This window comes from Bufo bufo, chromosome 3 (genome assembly GCF_905171765.1).
Source record: "Bufo bufo chromosome 3, aBufBuf1.1, whole genome shotgun sequence".
Taxonomy (NCBI): Eukaryota; Metazoa; Chordata; class Amphibia; order Anura; family Bufonidae; genus Bufo; species Bufo bufo.
In genome coordinates, this window is record NC_053391.1 from 633,786,395 (window position 1) to 633,811,286 (window position 24,892).

At 41.9% G+C, this 24,892-nt stretch overlaps 1 protein-coding gene across 1 annotated transcript in view; it reads right to left on the reverse strand.

The window, feature by feature from the left end:
• Nucleotides 1-24,892, reverse strand: part of MTUS2 (microtubule associated scaffold protein 2) — a 505,095-nt gene that overhangs the window by 150,144 nt on the left and 330,059 nt on the right. Inside the window, 1 exon segment of the mRNA XM_040422442.1 lies at nt 10,033-10,197. Within this exon segment, the coding sequence (XP_040278376.1) occupies nt 10,033-10,197 (165 nt within the window).

The following is a 24,892-nucleotide window of genomic DNA, read 5'->3' on the forward strand; positions in this document are numbered from 1 at the left end:
TGCAGCACAGATGTGATAATTCACTGCAGGGACTGTTTATAGGAAAAATATGGATAAATTATGGAAAAAATATAATTGTTTTCAATAATATTCTTCCTATCTCTGCCCCTGACACACAGAAGGTATTGCTGAACAGATGTCACAAGTCACTGCAGACACGCTGTATAGAAAAAGAATTGCAAAGTATGGAAAAAAAAAATCTAAGACTACTTTGCAAGATGAAATTGCTGCCACCACACACAATAGTCCTTAAAATAAATTTTTAGGTCTTTGAAACGTTTTGAAATGGAATAAATTGCAATCACAAACTCCCTACACTATCTGTCCCTTCCTAAGCGCAGCTCTCCCTGACTCGCAATGAGCCGAACCCGTGTCATCGGGTGCTATAAAGCACCCGATGACGCATTCCGGCCAGCCAATCACTGTAATGCCAGTAACCAACATGGCTACTGGCATTACAGTGATGGTAGTACTTACCTGCTTGTTTATTGGCTGCTTAGCAGCCGCAAAACGTGCGGGGAGGAGACTCGAGCATGGCGCTCGAGGATATGCGGTACTTGGCCCAGTACCTCCATGGGCCGAGCATGCTCGCTCAACACTAACTTCTACCTCATGTTTTGTTTTGTTTGTTTCATTCCTCTGGATCAACGATACAAGATAAGAAGCTAACTGGATGGACAGATGTCTCTTTTTTCAGCTTTGTAAACCATGTTAGGATTTGTTCACAACTGTGTTGGAAGCTATACAGTATTCGGGTCCTCTGATGTACATTCTGTCAAAGAGAGTGGACAAAAAAGTCCTGCATTTAGAACGTTTATGTCTAGTAATGTCTAGCGTTTTTGTCGCGCGTTTTTATGCGCGTTTTTCGCAATAGTAAACGCGCGTTTGACGCGCGTTTGTGTGATTGACTGCAGTGTCCTATGGCCACAAACGCGCGTCAAAACGCCCCAAAGAAGCTCAAGAACTTGTTTGAGCGTAGGTGAGAACCAGGGCCATAGGGAAGCATTGGTTTTCATGTGTTGAGCGTTTTACAGCGCGTTTGAACGCGCTGTAAAACGCTCAAGTGTGAACCCAGCCTAAAGTGTCAAATTAAACTTTGCAACAACCTTCAACCTAGAAAACTTCAATAGTCACTAACTTTTTAACAGTTATAACATTAGGTCCATGGTAAAGATCAATATGAGAAACTCTGAAACATATTTGATGAGAGAATATACCTCTTTCTTTACTTATCAGCTTTTCCTCTTCCTCTTCATCTCAAGACTGTCAACTCAATTCCCCTTCACCTTCCCTTTCCATAGACTTCCATGGGTAGCATTTAATCAGATCATTTAGTCAGCTAACAGACTATTTTCTCCATCTTGCTAAAAGAGCTTATAACTGGAGAAAGATTCATTTTTCTCTGATAATAAATAATACAAATTTTCTTGTATGCAAAGTTGTGTGAAAAGTGACTTTCTGCTTCTCTGGCTGCTAATGCTATGGTGTTGCCCACAGCTGTAGACACTTGGCTCCTGGGCTGCAAGTCGAACATGTCTTCTGAAGTAAGAAAATACATCTTCTAGGCTTTGTTTTATAATGCGTATAGACAGCTCTGGGGCTTAAAGGGGTTGTCTCACTTCAGCAATAATATTTATTACATAGAGGAGGTCAATACAAGGCACTTACTAATGTATTGTGATTGTCCATATTGCTTCCTTTGCTGGCTGGATTCATTTTTCCATCACATTATGCACTGCTCGTTTCCATGGTTATGACCACCCTGCAATCCATCAGTGGTGGTCATACTTGCACACTATAGGAAAAAGCACTGGTCTATGTGCGCTCCCATGGCCCCGGCCACCAGAGAGGTCGGCGCTTATCCTATAATGTACAGGCATGACCACCACTGATAGATTGCAGGGTGGTCGTAACCATGGAAACTAGCAGTATATAATGGGATAGAAAAATCAATCCAGCCAGCAAAGGAGGCAATATGGATAATTACAATACATTAGTAAGTGCCTTGTATTAACTTCCTCTACATAATAAATTAAAAATGCTGAAGGGACACAACCCCTTTAATTATAGAGAGTGTGGATGTAGCAGTCACATTGGATCATTGTGCCAAAGGAGGCTCCTGTGCCACCTAAAGCTCCATTCACACATCCGTGTGTGTTTTGCGGATCTGCAAAACACGGAAACCGGCAATTTTGCGGACCGCACATCACCGGCACTTAATAGAAAATGACTATTCTTGTCCGCAATTGCGGATCCGCAATTCCGGATCTGCGGGCCCCATAGAAATGAATGGGTCCACAATTCCGTTCCGCAAAATGCGGAGCGGAATTGCGGATGTGTGAATAGACCCTAAGATACCAGTGTTGTAAACAGCACATAGTAAGTTATGGGACCTGTTACAGATTTTGCATTAGAGAAAGATGCTTCAAGCCTAGCCTATGACACAATATGGCACCATCCGTGGTCAGGTGGTGGACCCAGTTGTAGATTATTGCGCTGATTTTCATGATACAAATTGCATTATTGTGTACTGCAAACAGACCTGATCTGCTACAATTTAATTTACGGCTTGATAACATTCTTTCCCAGACCTTACTTTTCCTCACTGCCTTTTGGCTTCAATCCGTAGAGCGAGTCCTGGCAGCTAAAATAATTAACTTTTCATCGGCTAAGTGCACGCCGCTCGCGGTCTTTGTCAGAGGTTCCCAGTGGAAAAATGAGATTGAAAAGTGAAGTTACACAGAAAGTGAGGAAGTACTTGCACCTCCTGCTCCGCTCCGTTCTCTTGACATTTCTCTAACATTGTTAGGAATCTCCTGTCAGTTTGTGACATTTGTTAAGTGATAAATTAGAAAACAATCCAGAGAGAAAATTACATTTTTTAATGGGGCTCAGAATCCAAAGGTTACACAATAGGAACAAAGTGCTGGATGTTTACTTATTACTGTGGGGATCAACGGATCCTGAACAGACCGCCACGAAATCTGTGAAAGACGTGACAGATTATTTCAGAACTGGTGTCTTCATCAGGAGAGGGTTACCGGCTGCTACAGTATGATTAATGGTACTAATATTCTTATTACTGTGTCTTCTCAGATATCTCAATGTGCTAGAGTCTGTAGTCTAAAGAACAGAAGAAAGAGAAGCTCCACATATGGTTATATATAAATCGTAATTCTTGGAATCTCGCACATGGAAGCCTTCAGCAAGCTGCTGTTAAAGGATCTGTAATTGCATTTATATGGCCATTGGCTCATTTATTTTATTAGTCTCTGCTTCGGTTTTTACTATTGTTATTTAGTGCTATTATTATGACTATTATTACAGGTTGTAGGCTGTCACTCTTTACAGGGCCAGATTAACGTAGGGGGGGATGGAGCTGCAGCTCCAGGCCCCTGTGTGAAAATAGGCCCAGCAGCCCGCTAGGCGGCAGCGGCAGAGGCGGCAGGGCACAGGGAGATGAGCGCTTCCATTGTGGAAGAGCTCATCTCCATAGTCATCTGTATCGCCGTCCTCAGGACAGCGATACAGATGGAAGTGCTGCGGCGGAGCAGATAGGGAGAGGCGTGTCCCTTCCCTGTGTCTCTGATAGGCTGCCGGCACTAGGCCGGCAGCCTATCAGAGGCCGGTGCAGGCGGCGCAATTACATCATTGCGCCGCCTGACTCCCGTACAGAGCGGGACACAGGCCGGAAGAGGCCTGCATCGCATCGCTGACATGGAGGTAAGTATAGGTGTTTTTTTTTTTTTATATGTACAATTACAATACTTTTACTGCCACATGATGGGGGGGGGGGGCTCTTGTTACTGGCACATGATTGGGGGGCATCTATAGGGGCACATTTTACTGCCACATTATTGGGGGGCATCTATGGGGGAACTTATTACTGGCACATTATTGGGGGCACTTTTTACTGGAACATTATTGGTGGGCACTAGAGGGGCATCTAAGGCCACAAAGAAGGGGTATTTTAAATGGGGGGCTCTGTACAATAGCATTTTATACTGGGACATATTATGGTGGGTACTGTGGGGGAGAGGAGAACTATGGGGTCAACTACGGGGGCACTAAGAAGGGGTATTTTATACTTGAAAATTATGGGAGACACTGAGGGCATCTACTGGGGCACTATATATGGGGCATTTTATACTGGTACATTATGGGGGCACTATGGGGACATTAGCTCAACTGGGGGCATTACAAAGGGGGTATTTTTTGCACTGTCACATTATAAGGAGAATTCTATATATTGGGGGGGGGGGTGCATTATGGTGGGCTTTATTACTCCCCCATGGTATGACCCCCTAGTAGCAGCACCAGCCTCTCCCTGCTCTGCTATCCCTCTACCCCTTCTCCAAATCCTTATTATGAAATCTTTCTCATTAGGATAAAACACATTAGCTCCGCCGAGCCCCCCGGCCAAAGTGTGGAAGTGGTGTCCGAGATCCCCAAGGGCCAAGCCAAGTAACTGTAAGTTTTCATGTGGAGTATGTTTATGTTATACACATATAGCCTACACTGTGCCACACAATATACAGTATACTGCTACACTGTGCCCCACAATATACTGTATACCGCTACACTGTGCCACACAATATACAGTACAGTATACCGCTACACTGTGCCCCACAATATACAGTATACCGCTACACTGTGCCACACAATATACAGTATACCGCTACACTGTGTAGTCTGTTCTATAAGCACCATTGTTTTTGCCCTGTGAGTTCATGCCTGCACCTTCTTTGACACACACACATCCCGTATGCGCTGTGAATGGGGATTGCGGTGCATGCACAGTCTCAGGTTCCTACAGAATCCACATTTGTGTACCGCAATCCCCATTCACCCATTCATGGCACATGCGCAGGATCTCAACACGTCGCTGTCAAGTGAGCCGTTGGTGTCAACCAAAGGAGCGGGCGTGACTTCACATGGGAGAGGTGTTACGGTCTGGAGGGCACAGAGGACCCCCTACCACACCTCTTTTGACACTCAGGGCCCCCATAAGTGTTTTACTTAAATATATATATATTAAGCTAAGTAAATGCTAAAGAACAGATTCTATAAAGGTATGCAAGGTATCGATACATCATACATCTATTCAGCTATGCTGGTGATTTCATATGCATAAAACATATGACAGATGCACTTTATTTGTGTTATAAAAATTTGCTCTGCGTTGCATTTTTATTTTCTATAAAAAGGCCCATTGAAATCTTCAGCACCAGGCCCATGATGCTCTTAATCCGGCCCTGACTCTTTAGAAGGAAAGGAGCCTGTCAGAATACTAATGCTCTCACTTTACCAAACCATTAAACCGCAGGGACCCAGAATGATAAATAAAACTGGTGGAGAAGAAGACCCTCAAGTGTTATTGATAAATAGAATTGTACTACAATCCCTTTGAAGCGGTAGCTTTACTATAAAATTGTTGTTAAACTGAATCTGTCAGCTCCTTAGGGCTCGTTCACACGACCGTATGTCTTTTTCAGTGTTTTGCTGGCCGTTTTTCATTTTTTTTTTTTCAGTAGTGTTTATGGTTCCGTTCCATCTTTCCTTTCTGTTTTTCCGTATGGTATACAGTATACAGTATACTGTAACTACATGTTCTATCTTTTAACGGAACAGAAAAATGGAAATACGGAAACTGAATGCCTACGGAGTACATTCCGTTCTTTTGCGGAACCATTGAAATTAATGCAACGGAGTGTGGCGGAGCTCACCTGAATCACCACTAGTGGAAGCCCGGAAAAAACGTCAGGTACCAGGCGTGGACGAAAGCAACAGAAGAAAGTAATCCAACTTCCAGGATGGCAGTAGTAAAGGTGATGATCTTTATTTCATGGGTGCAGAATAAAATCCAACATGTACATCTACGCGTTTCGGATCGTCAGGTTCTGATCCTTACTCATGACAATAGTATATGCTGAGTGCCGGTCTTAAATAAAAAGAGAGGCCGGACATCTCAGGTGGAGATAATTAGCAATAACCACTCCTTCTTACATGGAAATTAAAATTTCCTTGAGATTGTTGGTAGTGCAGCCAATGTATTGTAATTTACATAATGTGCAAGTAATGCAATAAACCACAAATGTGGTATTGCAATTGACATACTGTTTCAAAGTGTATATTTTATTATTGGCTGTAGATTGTATGGTTGGGCCTGGTTGTATAAAATCGCAACACATGAAAATGCGATGACCGCATTTGAAAGTGCCCTTAAACTGCAGCCAACACTGTGATGTCTGAACAGAGTCCAAGAAAAGACTAGGACTGATTTTTTGTGCTATAGTAGGCGCCCTGCGAGCAATGCAGGTAATACCTGGGCGCACTATGTCTGACCATTGCGAATCATGACGTAGCATAGATAGGTGTTTTCGGATGATGAGGCAGATTTTGGAATATTCCAAACTGTAACTAGTGGCTGCACTACCATCAATCTCAAGGTGGATACGCAGACACATTTCTGATATACCCTATGTTTTATCTAGAAATGTGTCTGCGGTCAGTGCACACTACGCGGCATGTCATGCGGGTGATGTTACTGGCTTAAAAGTACAAGCAGTGGCGACCACAGGCGTGCTCTCCTAAATAGAGAATCCTACTGGATTTTCTCTATGAATACACGCACACCAAAGGGACTCAATCGCAGACAGGATTTGATATTGCACTACTGATCCTAGCACATGTTGTCTTTTTTGTCTTTTACTGGTTCTCCAGGAAATTTTAATTTGCATGTAAGAAGGACTGGTTATTGCTAATGACCTCCACCTGAGATGTCCGGCCTCTTTTTTCTATTTAAGACCGGCACTCAGCATATACTATTGTCATGAGTAAGGATCAGAAGCTGATGATCCGAAACGCGTAGATGTACATGTTGGATTTTATTCTGCACCCATGAAATAAAGATTATCACGTTTACTACTGCCATCCTGGAAGCGGGATTACTTTCTTCCATTGAAATGAATGGTTCCGTATACAGAACGGCCCGTATACGGAACGCAAAAAACGTTTGTGTGAACGAGCCCTTATTGTGAGCTAAAACCAGGTGCGGGTCAAAACACAGAACAGGTGCAGATCTTTCCATTATACCTGATCTTCTACTGGTTTTCAAATAATTGAAGTGTGAAGTCAGCTTAAATGGTGTATAGTCTAAGTGGTGCAGAGTCCGATTATGTCATTTTTATCTTCGTACTCACTTGCATTCCGACGCAGTAAGATGCATTGAGAGGACTCCTCTTTGAGTCCTCTCATTATGTGTGTGAGCTCAGGAGTCCTCTCAATGCATTTTGTTGCTGGTTTGTTGGAGCACTGCATTGGAATGTAAGCGAGTAAGGGTGATTTCAGACTAATCTTTTATTTTTATTTTTAAACAACTTTTTCTGGAGCAAAAACCCAGCAGCCAGATGCTATATGTTGGCCAATAGGAAATTATAGAACACCCTACGAACACTGCATTTTTCTTATGGAGTGGCATTTTAACCCCTCAGGGGGTCATTTACTAAGACTGGCGTTTAAGACGCCAGTCTTAATAACCTATCTCTGTGCTGGCAGTGGTCCGCCAAAGTAATGTAGAGGCGCCGGCCTGTACATAATTTTGGCATATCCACTGCCTGTCTAAACCTGGTCGACGTAGATTTAGACTGTAATCTACAGCTAAAACAGGCGTAGAAAATGATAAAGGAGACGGGCCTTCTGGCCCGCCCCTTCCCCATCCACGCCATGCCCCCTTTTTGCAGACCTGGCGTGAGTGGGGAAAAGTCGCAGATTGCGGTTCAAATAACCTTTGCACCGCAATCCGCAACAGATATATGCCAAAAAGTGGCTTATATCTGTTTGTAAATTACCCCCTAACTGTTTTTCGGCATTTTCTTCATAAAAGGGTTTTACGAAAATTAACAGATCAGTGTCTAGCTGCCGGGACCTACTGTGATTAACTGTAATCTGTGGCGGATTCTGGCAGTGAGTTGAATGGGTCTAGATCCTTTCCGGCCGACGCACGGACGTTGCCCGCGCATTGGGGACCATAAATTTCGGTCCCCAATGCACGGAACGGATGCACAACGTTCGTGTGCAAGAGGCCAAATTCTGTTATTTTCTGATATCTCAGTTCCAGGTTCATAGCTTTATGAGATGACATATAATCCCAGTACACAGCCAATACTGACCTTGAAATTTACTCACTGGAGCGGAGGTATATTTCTTCCAGTAAACCGGTGAGATGGATAGCAAAACAGCATGTGCTGTAATTTAGAAAAATTGCTGGAAAGACTGTTGAAGGTATATAATGAACTGGTCGATCTCCCAGTATTATAAACAACACCAGTTAACCACACCAGTATCCAGCACCTGGCACTTTAAAAGACATAACATACTATAAATTGCTCAAGAGAGATTATGGAAGTGATTTACCAGGTTTGAGATTTGCAGAGATTTTAAAATCTTGGCCCATCAATGTGGAAGAAATGAGAAAATATTTGATAGTATATAACATATATATATATATATATAATATTTCTGTTTTTTGTATTACGCTAACATATTTTGCACCACAGCGCTATACAGAGATTATCACTTACATCAGGCACGTCCGTATTTGCATTGCACAAATGTATATTTGATAGGAATATATTTGACAGCAATATTCTTGATGTCAAAATGACAGATACCAATATAGAAATCACATACTTGCGCTGATTTTGCCGCTGGTTGGATTTGAACCCCAGGGTTACTGCAGTACTCGACTATGTACCATTATGCCACTGTATTGGCATTTTGATCCCAGCATTGAAATGCCAGGATAAACAATAACTCTGATTCAGGTACTTTAACTCCTCAGATGCCATGATTAATAGCAATTGTGGCATCTAAGCAGTTAGAAAGATGGAGGGAGCTCCGTTAGTTCTCCAAATGGCAACTTGCAAACACAATTGAGGGCTTCCAAATAGTTGTCAAGGGCTTCTGAAGGTCCCCAGGTCTGCCATGTTACCGTTTGCCTCTGGCAGGATGTAACAGAATACTTGTAAAAACCCTATACACTGTAATACAAATGCATTACAGTGTACAATACAAGTCCCCTAAGGGGACTACAAAAAAGATTGTGGAAAACAGTTGAATAAAGTTTATAAAACCGCCCAGAATAGCACTATACACCGCCCATTGGTGCTGTGACATCACTGGGCTCCCTGGTAGGTGGAAGTCACCACCTAGCAATACTGATGAGAAGCCTGGTACATCACCAGCTCCCAACAAATAGACCTTGCGTTGTGTGATGAAGTGCAAGGCAAGGGAAGCATCGGAGCAAGGAAATACTCTTATGCTCCATTCGCACATAGTAAAAGAGTGAAGGGGAGCTTATATCCGGGTTCAGCCCTGAACTCAGACAACCTCTTTAAGTGGTAGAGTGCCTGTTAGCCAGCGCTTTAATGGAACCCTGGCTACATCAGTTGTATAGAAGTGAATGGAGTAGTGGACTGACATGCACACTACCACTCAATTTAGGGAGCTCTATTTTCAATATGGTCCCAGTGGTCAAACCCCCCGATCCAACATTCATCACCTTAGCTGTGGCTAACCCCTTTAATTGTTTGCCTACAACCAAATATTTTTACTCAAAATAATTTGATAATTGATATCATTTGTAAAAAAAATTATAATAATAACAGTAATAATAAAAATATTAGTATTATCATGATTTGTATTATTATTACTGTATTAATATACCAGTAGTTATCACTCATTAAGGATTATTTCTTTATGTATTAATCTATTTATCTATCTATATCTTGTTAACCATTTATTTCTATACCTACAAAAAAGCTGTTTATTTGACATTTTTACAGCCTTGAGGATCCTGTAGTAAAATCTAAATATCACCAGGCCATTAGACAGGCTGATGGTTCTATTTTGTCATTAAAGGAGGTAGAAGAAAAACATTCATTTAACATAATGAGAAATTGTTTCCTTCCTGGTGGGATAATGCAGATGGCGAGTTATAGCAGGGATGTTATCTGGAAGAGAATTGCTTACCAGCAGGTGATGTGGTTGTTTTCTTAGCTGGAAGTAAACTCCTGCGGGGTGCGACGGTGCCACTACACACTTCCAGTATTGTCCTATTCGTACCCTTGGGGATCTCCTTTGAAGGAAGAACTGTATTTTGAGTGGGATGCTCTTCATTTGTGAAGCTCGCACCTGCTGGAAACAAAAACAGAAGACATTAGACGGACATAAAATATGTATTGGGAAGGGGGAATTGTAGCTGTAATAACCAAAAGAGGAACACATTTAAGATATTCAGTAAATGATCATAAAATATATATACAATGTATTCTCAAAACCTTGGTAGTTCAGTCTCTGCCTTTCTTGAAAAAATATATTACAGTTTTTTGACTGTCACCTCGGATCAAGCTCTCCAAAGAGTTGATTTTGCTCGTAGAAGTCACAGCTATCCGAGAAATGAACTGTATGGCAACTATTCAGATGAATGGATGTCTATGTCACACAAGGCTGCTCGAACCCTCTAAAACGGAAGCCATTCATACAGAGTGGCTCTCTGTTTTGGCTCTTGGGGGTGGGGTCCCAAGCAAATGGGACAACTTCTTAAAATAAATAAATGAATAAATAAATAAAAAAATTTAAAGAGGTTTTCTGGGTGTTTAATATCAATGACCTAACAAATTTAATTTACTTGAACGGGACTGAGCTGCATCTAGGCCACGTGACCCCTGAAAGTGACATCACTGGTTTAAGAAGAGTGGTGCCGCAACCTCCTCAAACAGCTGATCGTCAGGGGTGCCAGATGTTGGACCCCCGCCAATCTGATATTGATGACCTACCCTGAGGATAGGTCCTCAGTATTAAAAGCCTGAAAAAACCCTTTAACTTGACACTTTAAAGATATATATGGAGTGTAAATTATAAAAATATTAAGTTACCAAAGAGTTTCATGGCCATTTACAAACATAAAAACCGCAGATTGAATGAATTCATGTCATGAACTCTAAGGTGAATAAGATTCTGTATGCAGGGCATTCAGAAAGTCTTCAGATGCTTTGATTTTTTTTTCACATTTTGTTATGTTGCAGCCTTGTGCAAAAATATTTAAAAAAAACATTTCCCCCCATCATTCTGCACCCAATACCTCATAATGAGAAAGTGAAAATAGAATTTTAGAAATGTTTGCAAATTTATTAAGTATTCTTTACTATGACACATGAAATTCAGCTCTAGGGGCTTCCTATTTCTCTTGATCAGCTTTGAGTTGTTTCTACACTTTGGAGTCCACCTGTGATAAATTCATTTGATTGGACATGGTTTGGAAAGACACAGCCCTGTCTGTATAAGGTCTCACAGCTGACAGTGGATATGAAAGCAAAAACCAAGCCACAAGGAGGAAAGAACTGCCTGTAGAGCTCAAAGTCTGGATTGTAGGAAGGCACAGATAGGAAAAAGGGTACAAAAAATGTCTGCTGCACTGAAACTTCCCAAGAAAATAGTGGCCTCCATAATCAGGACTCTTCCTAGAGCTGGCCGCCCCCCCCCCCCCAAACTAAGTAATCGGGGAGAAAGGCTTTGGTAATCAAGAATCCAATGGTCACTCGGGCTGAGCTCCAAAGATCCTGTGTGCAGATGGGAGAAACTTCCAGAAGGTCAACCATCACTGCAGCATTACACCAACCAGGGCTATATGGCAGAATGGCCAGAAAGAAGTCTATCCTCAGTAAAACAAAAAAAAACATGAAAGTTTGCAACAAAAAAAACACATAAAGGACTCTCAGACTGTGAAAAACAAGGTCTCTCTGGTCTGATGAAACCAAGATAGAACATTTTGGCCTCACTTATAAGCATCTAAGTGAAGCACGGTGGTGGCAGCATCACGCTGTTGGGGTATTGTTCAGCAGCTGGGACAGGGAAACTGGTCAGGGTTGAAGGAAAGCTGAATGGAGTGAAGTACAGAGTTATTCTTAATGAAAACCTGATATAGAATGCTCTGGACCACAGACTGGGCCAGGTTTACCTTCCAACAAGACAATGATGCTCAGCACACAGCCAAGACAATACGGGAGTGGTTTAGAGAAAAATCTGTGAATATTCTTGAGTGGCCACCCCGGAGCTCTGACATGAACCCAAGCAAATATCTCAGGAGAGACCAGAAAATGGCTTTCCACAGGACGGTCCCCATCCAACATAACAGAGCTTGAGAGGATCCGCGGAAGAGAATGGCAGAAAATCCTCAAACTCAGGTGTGCAAACTCCTGAGTAAAGGATCTGAATATTTATGTCAATGCAAGATTTTAGTTCTTCCTTTTTTATAAATTAGCAAAGATTTCTAAATTCTGTTTTCACTTTTTCATTATGAGGTATTGAGTGCAGAATGATGGAGAAAAACTTGAATTTTATTTTAGCAGAAGGCCTCAACATAACAAAATGTGAAAAAGTAACAAGATCTGAAGACTTTCCAAATTCACTATAGTTCATAGTATGGGATTCCTTTTAATAAATATACATCTAAGCTGCTGCAGAACTTTAATTTAAAGAGCAAAGGTGTATTCACACACAGCAGAAATTTCTACGATATTCAGTCTGACCGCATTTGTTTTTGCAGCTCGTTCACATAAATGAGACCCCTTTCTATAGAAAGGAGGAGCACTACATGTTAATCAATCAGTGGTTCGCAGAAGAAAGGGTATTTACGGTGGCTAAGTCATGACATTGTCTATTTAGAATCATCAGGTTCAATAGAATAGAATATTGATACCAGTGTTACGCATATCATGGGAAAATTTCCATTGACATTTATTATAACCAGTGGCAAACCTGACAACCAGGCAAACCACACAAATGCTTCACAAGTGTTTGGCTGAAGAAAAAAAACTATGGTGGACAAGGGTCCAAGAGAGAAAAGCAGTAGCAGAAGTGCCTAGGCTGCACTTTAAGCTGAGAGTGGGGCTTAGCGGGCTAACAGGGAAGAGGTTATTGGGATGGTGGGGATGGAGCTTAGTGGTGCAACGGTGATAAAGCTTAGTGGAGTGATGGGTGCGGAGGAAGCTTTGCAACATGGGCCCCCAGACACAGCTTTGATTGGAACTCCAGAAATGTCAAATCCACCTTTAATTATGATTAAGAAAGTTATGATTATTGAAGATACATGTAACAGCATTGCAATAAACATGACCATCAGATCACTGGCGTAACTATAGGGGTCGCAGAAACCGGGCCCCCAAGCCCCCCTTGCCAGTGGTACTGTACTTTTCCCTTTATAATATGCAGTGCATCTTATAAAGGGAATACTAGCGAGCGCTTCCATAATGGAAGCGCTCACTGGTCTGCAGGAGGAGGGGGAGAGAAGCGCTGTGAGGGCTGTACAGTATTTACCCCTCCTCCTGCTCGCTCTTCTCAGGGCCCGCGCTGCTGTGTCCTGAGTGCCTTCAGCCTTAGGACGTACAGAGCGCACTCTGACCTGACGCTGCAGGAGGTCAGATGACTGCAGTGCAGTGCGGGCCCTGAGAAGAGAAGACAGCCGGGACAGGGAGAGTGGCGACGGGAGAGGTAAGTTACTTTATTATTTTACAGTCTGATCTGAAGTCTGATATGGAGGTCTAATGGGGGGTCTGGAGAGATCTCACTGGGGGTCTGGAGTGGTCTACGGTGGGTCTGGAAGTCTGACTGGGGGGGTCTGGAGGTCTGACTGGGGGTCTGAAGTGGTTTAATGGGGGGAGTCTGGAGGTCTGATTGGGGGTCTGGAGGTCTGACTGGGGGTCTGAAGTGGTCTAATGGGGGGGTCTGGAGGTCTGACTGTGGAGTCTAGAGGTCTGACAGGGGGGTCTGGAGAGGTCTGATGGGGGTCTGGAGAGGTCTGACTGGGGGGTCTGGAGAGGTCTGACTGGGGGGGTCTGGACAGGTCTGACTGGTGGGTCTGGAGAGGTCTGACTGGGGGTCTGGAGAGGTCTAGTGGGGGTCTGATTGGGGGTCTAGAGGTCTAATGGGGGTCTGATTGGGGATCTGGAGGTCTGATTAAGGGACTGGAGATCTAATGGGGGTCTGGAGGTCTAATGGGGGTCTTTATATGGCGGTCTGGAGGTCTAATGGGGGTCTTATCTGAGGTCTGATATTGGGTAGGGGTCTTACATGGAGGTCTAATGGGGCTCTGATCTGAGGTTTAAAACTGGGGTCTTATATGGGGTCTGACATAGAGGTCTAAAGGGGGTTTGGTCTGAGATGAGGGATCTCATTTAGGGTTTTATATGGGGGTCTGATCTGAAAGGAAGGCGGGATTTTTTTGTACTAGTGCACAATATAAAGGGGTGTTTTTGTACTGACGCATTGTGTGGTACCAGTATTTTCAGGGGGACTGTTTCTGCAGGAAAGTATTGGGGGAGCACAGTATTGGGGGTGGCAGGATGGGGTGTTGAGAAGGTGGGAGGATGATGGAAAAGTAGGAAAGTAAGATGTCTGTTTGTTAAACTCTGCAGAGACGAGGCGCGGCTGAAAGAAGTCACCATGGCGGTCTGGTCTAACAGGAGAAGAAGAGGAAAGAGAATATCTACATCAGAGAAGAGAAGTCACTGGATGTAAGAGGTACATATATGGGGCTGTATGACCCTGTATGTTCTGTAGCGCTGTATGTAATGTTTTCCAAGTATGTCTTTAAAGGGGTTGTCTGCTTTTTTTTTGTATGAGCGCTGCCTTCTCTGCTCTGTTTACCTGCTCATCACTGCAAATGCTACGGCAGGTGAACAGAATAGAGAAAGCAGCTCTCATATGAGTGCAGCCCTCTCTTCAAATAGCTGATCATTGGGGGTGCCGGAGCACCCCGGCTGATCTGATATTGATGACCTATCCTGAGGATAGGTCATCAGTAGTAAAAAGAGGACAACCCCTTTAACAGTAGGACTGGAGGGAGGGGGAGGGGGCATTTCAATATTTGCCTTGGGTAGCAGAAAAGCTAGGTGCATCAGCGCTGAGTGGAGGGGGGGGGGGGGGCCCAAGCTGAACTCTTGGACCAGGGCCCATGGGCCTTTAGCTACGCCCCTGCATCAGATAGGAACACATTTAGCCATAGGTGTAACTGAGGTAGTATTACTCTTAGTTAGCCATCAGCATCTTTTAAAAAATGTTTCATTGTTTTAGTTATTATGTGTTTTGTGACTCTTTTCTTCGACAAGCTGCTGTTGACAGATCTTTATCTTATCTGCAACCCATAACAAATGACGGGTATTAATGAGCTGTTCTTCAGGGATTATTAATCGTTATTAGTTTTTGGCACAAAATGTTCTACTATTTGGCACTAAAAGTCACACCTACTGTTAAAAACTCTCAGAACAGGGAACACTTTTATTTATCCAAGCCATTGTGAGAATGTTTTTTTTTTTTCCGTGACACATTGTACTTTATGTTAGAGGTAAATATTGGTTAATGTATTTTGTTTATTAAAAAAAAATCCAAAACCTAATAAAATTTTAAAATTTGTATTTATCTGCATTTAAGACAGTCATAACTCACAAAATAGTTAATAACTAAAATTTACCACATGTCTACTTTTTGGAGAGGTTAAGTGACTGATGGTACTTTCACACTAGCGTTATTCTTTTCCGGTATTGAAATCCGATAAAGGGGCTCAATACCTGAAAAAAATTCATCAGTTTTGTCCTAATGCATTCTGAATGGAAAGCAATCCGTTCAGTATGCATCAGGATGTTTTCTGTTCTGTCCCTTGTACGGTATTTGACTGGAGAAAATACAGCATCTTGCTGCGCTATCTTTTCTGGACAAATTTGGAACAGCCTACCAGACTCCCCTGCCGCTAGTGTGAAATAGTGTTGATCACGAATATTTGAATTTCGAATTTTTATCGCGAATATAGGTACTTTGAAAATTTGTGAATATTTTGAATATAGTGATATACACTCACCTAAAGAATTATTAGGAACACCATACTAATATGGTGTTGGACCCCCTTTTGCCTTCAGAACTGCCTTAATTCTACGTGGCATTGATTCAACAAGGTGCTGATAGCATTCTTTAGAAATGTTGGCCCATATTGATAGGATAGCATCTTGCAGTTGATGGAGATTTGAGGGATGCACATCCAGGGCACGAAGCTCACGTTCCACCACATCCCAAAGATGCTCTATAGGGTTGAGATCTGGTGACTGTGGGGGCCATTTTAGTACAGTGAACTCATTGTCATGTTCAAGAAACCAATTTAAAATGATTCGAGCTTTGTGACATGGTGCATTATCCTGCTGGAAGTAGCCATCAGAGGATGGATACATGTTCTCATTCTGTTTACGCCAAATTCGGACTCTACCATTTGAATGTCTCAACAGAAATCGAGACTCATCAGACCAGGCAACATTTTTCCAGTCTTCAACAGTCCAATTTTGGTGAGCTCGTGCAAATTGTAGCCTCTTTTTCCTATTTGTAGTGGAGATGAGTGGTACCCGGTGGGGTCTTCTGCTGTTGTAGCCCATCCGCCTCAAGGTTGTGCGTGTTGTGGCTTCACAAATGCTTTGCTGCATACCTCGGTTGTAACAAGTGGTTATTTCAGTCAACGTTGCTCTTCTATCAGCTTGAATCAGTCGGCCCATTCTCCTCTGACCTCTAGCATCCACAAGGCATTTTTGCCCACAGGACTGCCGCATACTGGATGTTTTTCCCTTTTCACACCATTCTTTGTAAACCCTAGAAATGGTTGTGCGTGAAAATCCCAGTAACTGAGCAGATTGTGAAATACTCAGACCGGCCCGTCTGGCACCAACAACCATGCCACCCTCAAAATTGCTTAAATCACCTTTCTTTCCCATTCTGACATTCAGTTTGGAGTTCAGGAGATTGTCTTGACCAGGACCACACCCCTAAATGCATTGAAGCAACTGCCATGTGATTGGTTCACTAGATAATTGCATTAATGAGAAATAGAACAGGTGTTCCTAATAATTCTTTAGGTGAGTGTATATTCGTAATTTTGAATATTCGATTTTTTTTTAATCAGTACACATGATCTCTCCCTGCTTCTAGCTTGTGGGCCAATGAGAAGGCTGCAGTATATTTGACTTTAGGAGTAGTGTTGTTTGTGAATTTTCAAATTTTTATTGCGATTTTTTTCAACTTACAACTATTAGACAAAGAAGATTATAGCACTATATTAGCTAAATTGCTCTATATTCGTTTTTTTCGAAAATTTGCTATATTGCGATAACTTAGTTTTTTCGAATATTCGTAATATTCTAAAACAAGAATATATAGCAATATAGCGAATATTCGAAAAAAAACGAATTTAGAGCAATTTAGCTAATATAGTGCTATAATCTTCTTTGTCTAATAGTTGTAATTTTTTTCTCATCTGAAGCTCAGATTGGAAAAAAATTACAACTATAATAAAAAAAAGATTATAGCACTATATTAGCTAAATTGCTCTAAATTCGTTTTTTTTCGAATATTCACTATATTGCTATATATTCTTGTTTTAGAATATTACGAGTTATAGCAATATAGCAAATATATATAAAAAAAAAGAATATAGAGCAATTTAGCTAATATAGTGCTATAATCTTTTTTGTCTAATAGTTGTAAGTTGAAAAAAATCGCAATAAAAATTCGCATTACTAAAATTCGCATGACGAAAATTCGCATATTACACGATCATTACCTTGCCGATTTTTCGAGTAAAAAAAATCGTAGAATATAACGAATATTCGAATTTGCGAATATTCGACGAATATTCTACAAAATATTTGCTAAATATCGCTAATTCGAATATGACCCCTGCCGCTCATCACTAGTGTGAAAGTACCCTTACACCATTGCTTATGTTCAGCGTCTGTACAGAGCCTGCTCTGCAGTGGGACACTGTAACTACTGGCGTGCACTGCATTGGGGGTCCCAGGGGGTAATCATCTGAATGCAGTATGTAACTTACATGTGGCATAACATCATTTACTATAATAGCAGTGTCAGTTAGGGGTTTTCCAGGCTTTTTATTTTGATGACCTATCCTCAGGATAGGTCATCAATATCAGATCGGCGGCGGTCCGACACTCTGCACCCAGCTGTATTAGAAGCAGGCACGCACTGTGCGCGTGCCATCTCCCCACCTATCAGACATTCAGCTGATAGGTGGGAGTGCCGGGTGTCGGACCCCCGTCGATCTGATATTGATGACCTATCCTGAGAAGAGGTCATTAATATTAAAAGCCTGGAGAACCCCTTTAAAGGGACAATTCAATCAGGTTTTTAGGTTTTTAATCACATATTAACGGCCTTTTTCTGAATATTCCATGTTTTTTTTTGTTTTTATAAAAAAAATGGTGAATGGATTTCTGGATGTAATTTTTGAAGTAATTTTTGTATACTAGTTCCTTTACAGAGTCCTACTTAAATTCCTCATTTTCTGAACTTTTAACATGGCAAAGAGTCTCACTCAGACGAGAGAGGAGTGAGGGGTGGTGACTTAACTAGAACACCTCATCTCTCTTATGATATTTCAGTGGTGTGGCTGGTCAGGGCTTTTCACTTTATGCTAATCCATGCACTGCCCCTTTGTTTCCGTGCTTATCTTGGCCTACCAAGAGAATAATAGGGATGTCATTCTGTCAGTCATTCTGGTCCTCCATCTACTATTCTAATGAGGATAACCTTGCATATAAACCCCTGTTCAATTAAAACAAAGGGTTCCCATTCTCGTGATTGGCAAGGGCTCCAGTGGTCAAACACCCTACCAATCAGATGGCGCACACTAAGGACTCATGCATATGAGCGTGCCCTATGCCCATGCTGGAAAAAATAGCAGTCCGCAATGCATGGGGATCGTCACACTGACTTGAATGGGTCCGTGATATGCAAGAGACTGTCCACACCACAAAACATAGGACATCTTCTGTGTCCACCTGCACCAGATTTATTACAGCGGCTTATGCTGGATGATACGTGTGGTGCACGGATAGACACTTTCTCGATACCAACTACTGGTTGGTTTGTTTTGAGATAAAACTTTACTCTAGAATTATAGTGCAATTATGGTGCAGCATTTAGCACCTTAGGCCCCACCCCTTTCACACAAAACCACCTCCCTCATCCCTAACCTCCACCCCTTTTGAGCAATTTTGAAAAAAATATGTCAATTTGCGCCACTGTTTAGACAGATTCTAGCACAAACACATTGGTGAATCCGGGCCACTGTATTTTCTTCTTTTACACTGCTTTTCTGCAGAAAACAGCTGATCCGCACCAACATTTTTGGTTGTTTTCATATTTTCTCATGGTTACGCTGCTGAATTCTTCTTCCTTCTCCTGGGAGAAATTCCGGATAATTAAGAAATGGGGATTTAACTATCTGTTTTGGGTTCATTTACAGGTTAATGGCCCCTCGCTGATAGCATCTGATGAGATCCACACTCTTTCTAATTATTAGCCTCTTAATTGTTGTCAATACTGACGAGTGACATCTGCATACAAGCAGCAAATCGGAATATTCTGCCTACTGAGCGACACGAATCAGAGGTTAAAATTGCTTACTTCCAAGTTAAAAACTCTCTGTTCTTGCTCATAGACCATGAAGAACATATTATGAAATCAATTTGTGGTTTAGGAATGATGCAGATTTCTCCACAACTTCAATATTCCATTGGGAGTTCTCCATATACGCTTGTCTCCTTATGTTCTCCAAAAACATGCAAAGGTCCCTTTCACCTAGGCAGCATTTGGTCAGTGTTATTTTTATCAGCATTGGCAAGCCAAAACCAGGAGTGGGTCCAAAACACAGAAAAGGCACAAATCTTCCCACTACACCTTTCTCTGTAGGTTCTATTCCTGGTGAAAAATACTCACTTAAAGGTACTTTCACACTAACGTTATTCTTTTCCGGCACTGGGTTCCGTCCTAGGGGGTTAATACCGGAAAATAACTATGTTTTATCCTAATACATTCTGAATGGAGAGCAATCCGTTCAGGATGCATCAGGATGTCTTCAGTTCAGTCTTTTTGCCTTTTTTTCCAGGACGGAGATAATAACGCAGCATGCTGCGGTTTTATCTTCGTCCAAAATTCCGGAACACTTGCCGGAATGCCAGATACAGAATTTTTTCCCATTGAAATGAATTAATCTGGCCCAGAGTGTTCCGGAAAAAACTGATCCAACATTGTGGTCTGCGCATGCTCAGACCGCAAAAAATGTGAAAAAAATAAGCCAGATCCGTTTTTTCCACATGACAAATGCCATCAGTTTGTATACGTTTTGACGGATCCGGCAGGCGATGGCCTGCCAGAATCCTATGCCGCAGGTGTGAAAGTACCCTAATACTGACCATGTAAAAGTGGCCCTAATACTCATACACATAAACATATTAACACGAGACTCATACAAGTCTGCATAATACACTTTAACAGTGACTTCCATAGTGCCCGCCCCTTTAACAGTGACCAACCTTTAACAGTGACCTTCATAGTGGCCGCCTCTTTAACAGTGACCTCCATAGTACCTGCCCCTTTAACAGTGACCTCCACAGTGCCCGCTCCTTTAACATTAATCACCCCTTTAACAGTGACCTTCATTATGGCCGCACCTTTAATAGTGACCTTCACAGTGCCCACCCCTTTAACCCCTTAAGGACTCGGCCCTATTTCACCTTACGAACTTGGCCATTTTTTGCAAATCTGACCAGTGTCACTTTAAGTGCTGATAACTTTAAAACGCTTTGACTTATCCAGGCCATTCTGAGATTGTTTTTTTTTGTCACATATTGTACTTCATGACAGTGGTAAAATGAAGTAAAAAAAATTCAGTTTTATTTATAAAAAAATACCAAATTTACCAAAAATGTGTAAAAAATTGCAAATTTCCAAGTTTCAATTTCTCTACTTCTATAATACATAGTAATACCTCCAAAAATAGTTATTACTTTACATTCCCCATATGTCTACTTCATGTTGTATCATTTTGGGAATGATATTTTATTTTTTAGGGATGTTACAAGGCTTAGAAGTTTAGAAGCAAATCTTGAAATTTTTCAGAAATTTTCAAAAACCCAATTTGTAGGGACCAGTTCAGGTCTGAAGTCACTTTGCGAGGCTTACATAATAGAAACCACCCAAAAATGACACAATTCTATAAACTACCCCCCTCAAGGTATTCAAAACTGATTTTCCAAACTTTTTAACCCTTTAGGTGTTCCACAAGAATTAATAGAAAATAGAGATACAATTTAAAAATTTCACTTTTTTGGCAGATTTTCCATTTTAATAATTTTTTTCCAGTTACAAAGCAAGGGTTCACAGCCAAACAAAACTCAATATTTATGGCCCTGATTCTGTAGTTTACAGTAACACCCCATATGTGGTCGTAAACTGCTGTACGGGCACACGGCAGAGCGCAGAAGGAAAGGAATGCCATACGGTTTTTGGACTGTTTATTTTTACACCATGTCCCATTTGAAGCCCCCCTGATGCACCCCTAGAGTAGAAACTCCAAAAAAGTGACCCCATATTAGAAACTACGGGATAGGGTGGAAGTTTTGTTGGTACTAGTTTAGGGTACATATGATTTTTGGTTGCTCTATATTACACTTTTTTAGAGGCAAGGTAACAAGAAATAGCTGTTTTGGCATCGTTTTTATTTTTTGTTATTTACAACATTCATCTGACAGGTTAGATCATGTGGTATTTTTATAGACCAGGTTGTCATGGACGCGGCGATACCTAATATGTATACTTTTTTTTTTATTTATGTAAGTTTTACACAATGATTTCTTTTTTGAAACAAAAAAAATCATGTTTTAGTGTTTCCCTAGTCTGAGAGCCATAATTTTTTCAGTTTTTGGGCGATTACCTTGGGTAGGGTATGATTTTTGCGGGATGAGATGACGGTTTTATTGGCACTATTTTGGTGTGTGTGTGACTTTTTGATCGCTTGCTATTACACTTTTTGTGGTGTAAGGTGACAAAAAATTGCTTTTTTTACACCGTTTTTAGTTTTAGTTTTTTACGGTATTCACCTGAGGGTTTAGGTCATGTGATATTTTTATAGAGCAAGTTATTACGGACGCTGTGATACCTAATATGTATACTTTTTTTTATTTATATAAGTTTTACACAATGATTTCATTTTTGAAGCAAAAAAAATCATGTTTTAGTGTTTCTATAGTCTGAGAGCCATAATTTTTTCAGTTTTTGGGCGATTACCTTAGGTAGGTTATGATTTTTGCGGGATGAGATGACGGTTTTATTGGCACTATTTTGGTGTGTGTGTGACTTTTTGATCGCTTGCTATTGCACTTTTTGTGATGTAAGGTGACAAAAAATGGTTTATTTAGCACAGTTTTTATTTTAAATTTTTTACGGTGTTCATCTGAGGGGTTAGGTCATGTGATATTTTTATAGAGCCGGTCGATATGGCCGCGGCCATATCTAATATGTATACTTTTTTTTTATTTATGTAAGTTTAACACAATAACAGTTTTTTTAAAAGAAAAAAAATTATGTTTTAGTGTCTCCATATTCTGAGCCATAGTTTTTTTTATTTTTTGGGCGATTGTCTCAGGTAGGGGCTCATTTTTTGCGGGATGAGGTGACGGTTAGATTGGTTTTATTTTGGTGGGCAAACGCCTTTTTGATCGCTTGCTGTTGTACTTTTTGTGATGTAAGGTGACCAAAAAATGGTTTATTTAGCACAGTTTTTATTTTTTATTTTTTACGGTGTTCATCTGAGGGGTTAGGTCATATGATATGTTTATAGAGCCGGTCGATACGGACCCGGCGATACCCAATATGTATACTTTTTTTCTCCCCCTATTTTTTACCAATTTTTTTAAACTTTATTTGGGGAAAATGAAGTTTTTGTTTATTTTTACTTGAAACTTTAAATTTTTGGGGGGGGAAACTTTATTTTTTCAACTTTTTTTTTCACTTCATTTTTTTGTCCCACTTTGGGACTTTTGTGGGTCTAATCCCTTTACAATGCATTCCAATACTGCTGTATTGGAATCCATTGGCTGTATGAGTAATACACTGTGTATTACTCATACAGCTTCCTGCCTGTGAGATCCAGGGGGCTGGATCTCACAGGCTTGTCACCGGAAGGCAGCGCGATGCCTTCCTTAGGCATCGGGCTGCCTTCCATGCCATCGGGTCCCCCCTACAGCCGCATGGGGACCAGATGGCACCGCCCCGCCGCCGCAACTGCAAGTAAAAGCCGCAAACCACAGGTCACGGAACCCCCCCTCGCATTTAGCCAAGGTGCCTGCTCAATGATTTGAGCAGGCAATTTGTTCCGATCACCGCCCGCCGGGCGGCGGTGATCGGAAATACACATGACGTACCGGTACGTCATGTGTCCTTAAGTACCAGGACAACATGCCGTACCGGTACGTCATGTGTCCTGAAGAGGTTAAAGGGGTGTTCACTGTTAAAGGGGCGGGAACTGTTAAAGGGGCGGGCACTGTGGAGGTCACTGTTAAAGGGGTGGGCACTGTGGAGGTCACTGTTAAAGGGGCAGGCACAGTGGAGGTCACTGTTAAAGATGCGGTCACAGTTATAGGGACGGGCACTGTGGAGGTCACTGTTAAAGGGGTGGGCACTGTGGAGGTCACTGTTAAAGGGGCAAACACTATGGAGGTCACTGTTAAAGGGGCGGACATTGTTAAAGGGGCAGGCACTGTGCAGGTCACAGTTAAAGTTGCGGTCACTGTTAAAGGGGTGGGCACTGTGGAGGTCAATGTTAAAGGGGAGGGCACTGTGGAGGTCAATGTTTAAGGGGCGGCCACTGTGGAGGTCAACGTTAAAGGGGCGGCGGGGTGGGCACTGTAGAAGTCATTGTTAAAGGGGCGGGTACTGTAGAGGTCACTGTTATGGGGGATACTGTTGATATCTTTTTTCGACACACGGAAACATGAAATTAAATAGATGAAATATACCTGTGCGAAGCTGGGTCTGCTGTATAGGAATACCTAATACATGAGAAACTACTATGTGGTTTTTCTAGCACAGTTTAGTGTTGAGCTTCAAAGCTCAGTGCTTAAGGTTCTTGCCTTTGTAGAAGGTTGTGAGTTCAAATCCCGGCAGAAACATTTCAGAAATAGAGGCTAAATTAGACTTAAATACACTGGGTGTCCCCAAGCATACTAATAACGCTTGGGGATACCCCCTTCATGTTCATAGCACTGACTCCATATATGGACATAGTCATATATGGAGTCAGAGCAGGGACTCCTAAGCCGGGAACTCGAGTTCTGACTGTTCAGTAACACTGGGGGATTCCCCGTACAGTGATCTTCAGTAGCACTGGGGGATTCCCCCTACAGCAATCTTCAGCATAGACCTGAGTGGGCCCCCTACGAACAGTGGGCCCCGGCACTTGCCCGGGTTTGCCGGGTGCTGACGCCTGCTCTGCCTAACAACGCCTGGCTGGTTTATAGCTCCTCCCACCCAGCTAGTTACATTGACACTCCCCTATTACTGCCCCCCCATGGACATAACATCACAGAAACAGCTGCATGGACATGGTCATGTGACCACAGCCGAGAACGGGAGATAGGGGCAATAAAGATAAAAGAAATACATTAGAAAATTACAGCTACCTTCATAACTGATTATTTTAAAGGATGTTGATCCAAACTGGAACACCCCTTTAATTGGTTGATTGGGTTTACATGCTCAAATTCAGTTGATCAATGTAAAAGTACTGTTCTGCCTCTCCAATCTAAGCATTGAAAGTGTGATCTCTGAAATTTACAGTTGTGATGAGATAGCGGTAACCATCAATCTTAGCTGAATTGGCTGACAGTGACTCGATCCAAATGACACCTTGTAGATCGTGAAGAAGTTTATTCCAAACTGTGCAGATCATACACCGGTAAACAAATGGATAGGTCAGAAAATCATGGTGTGAGCAGCTAAC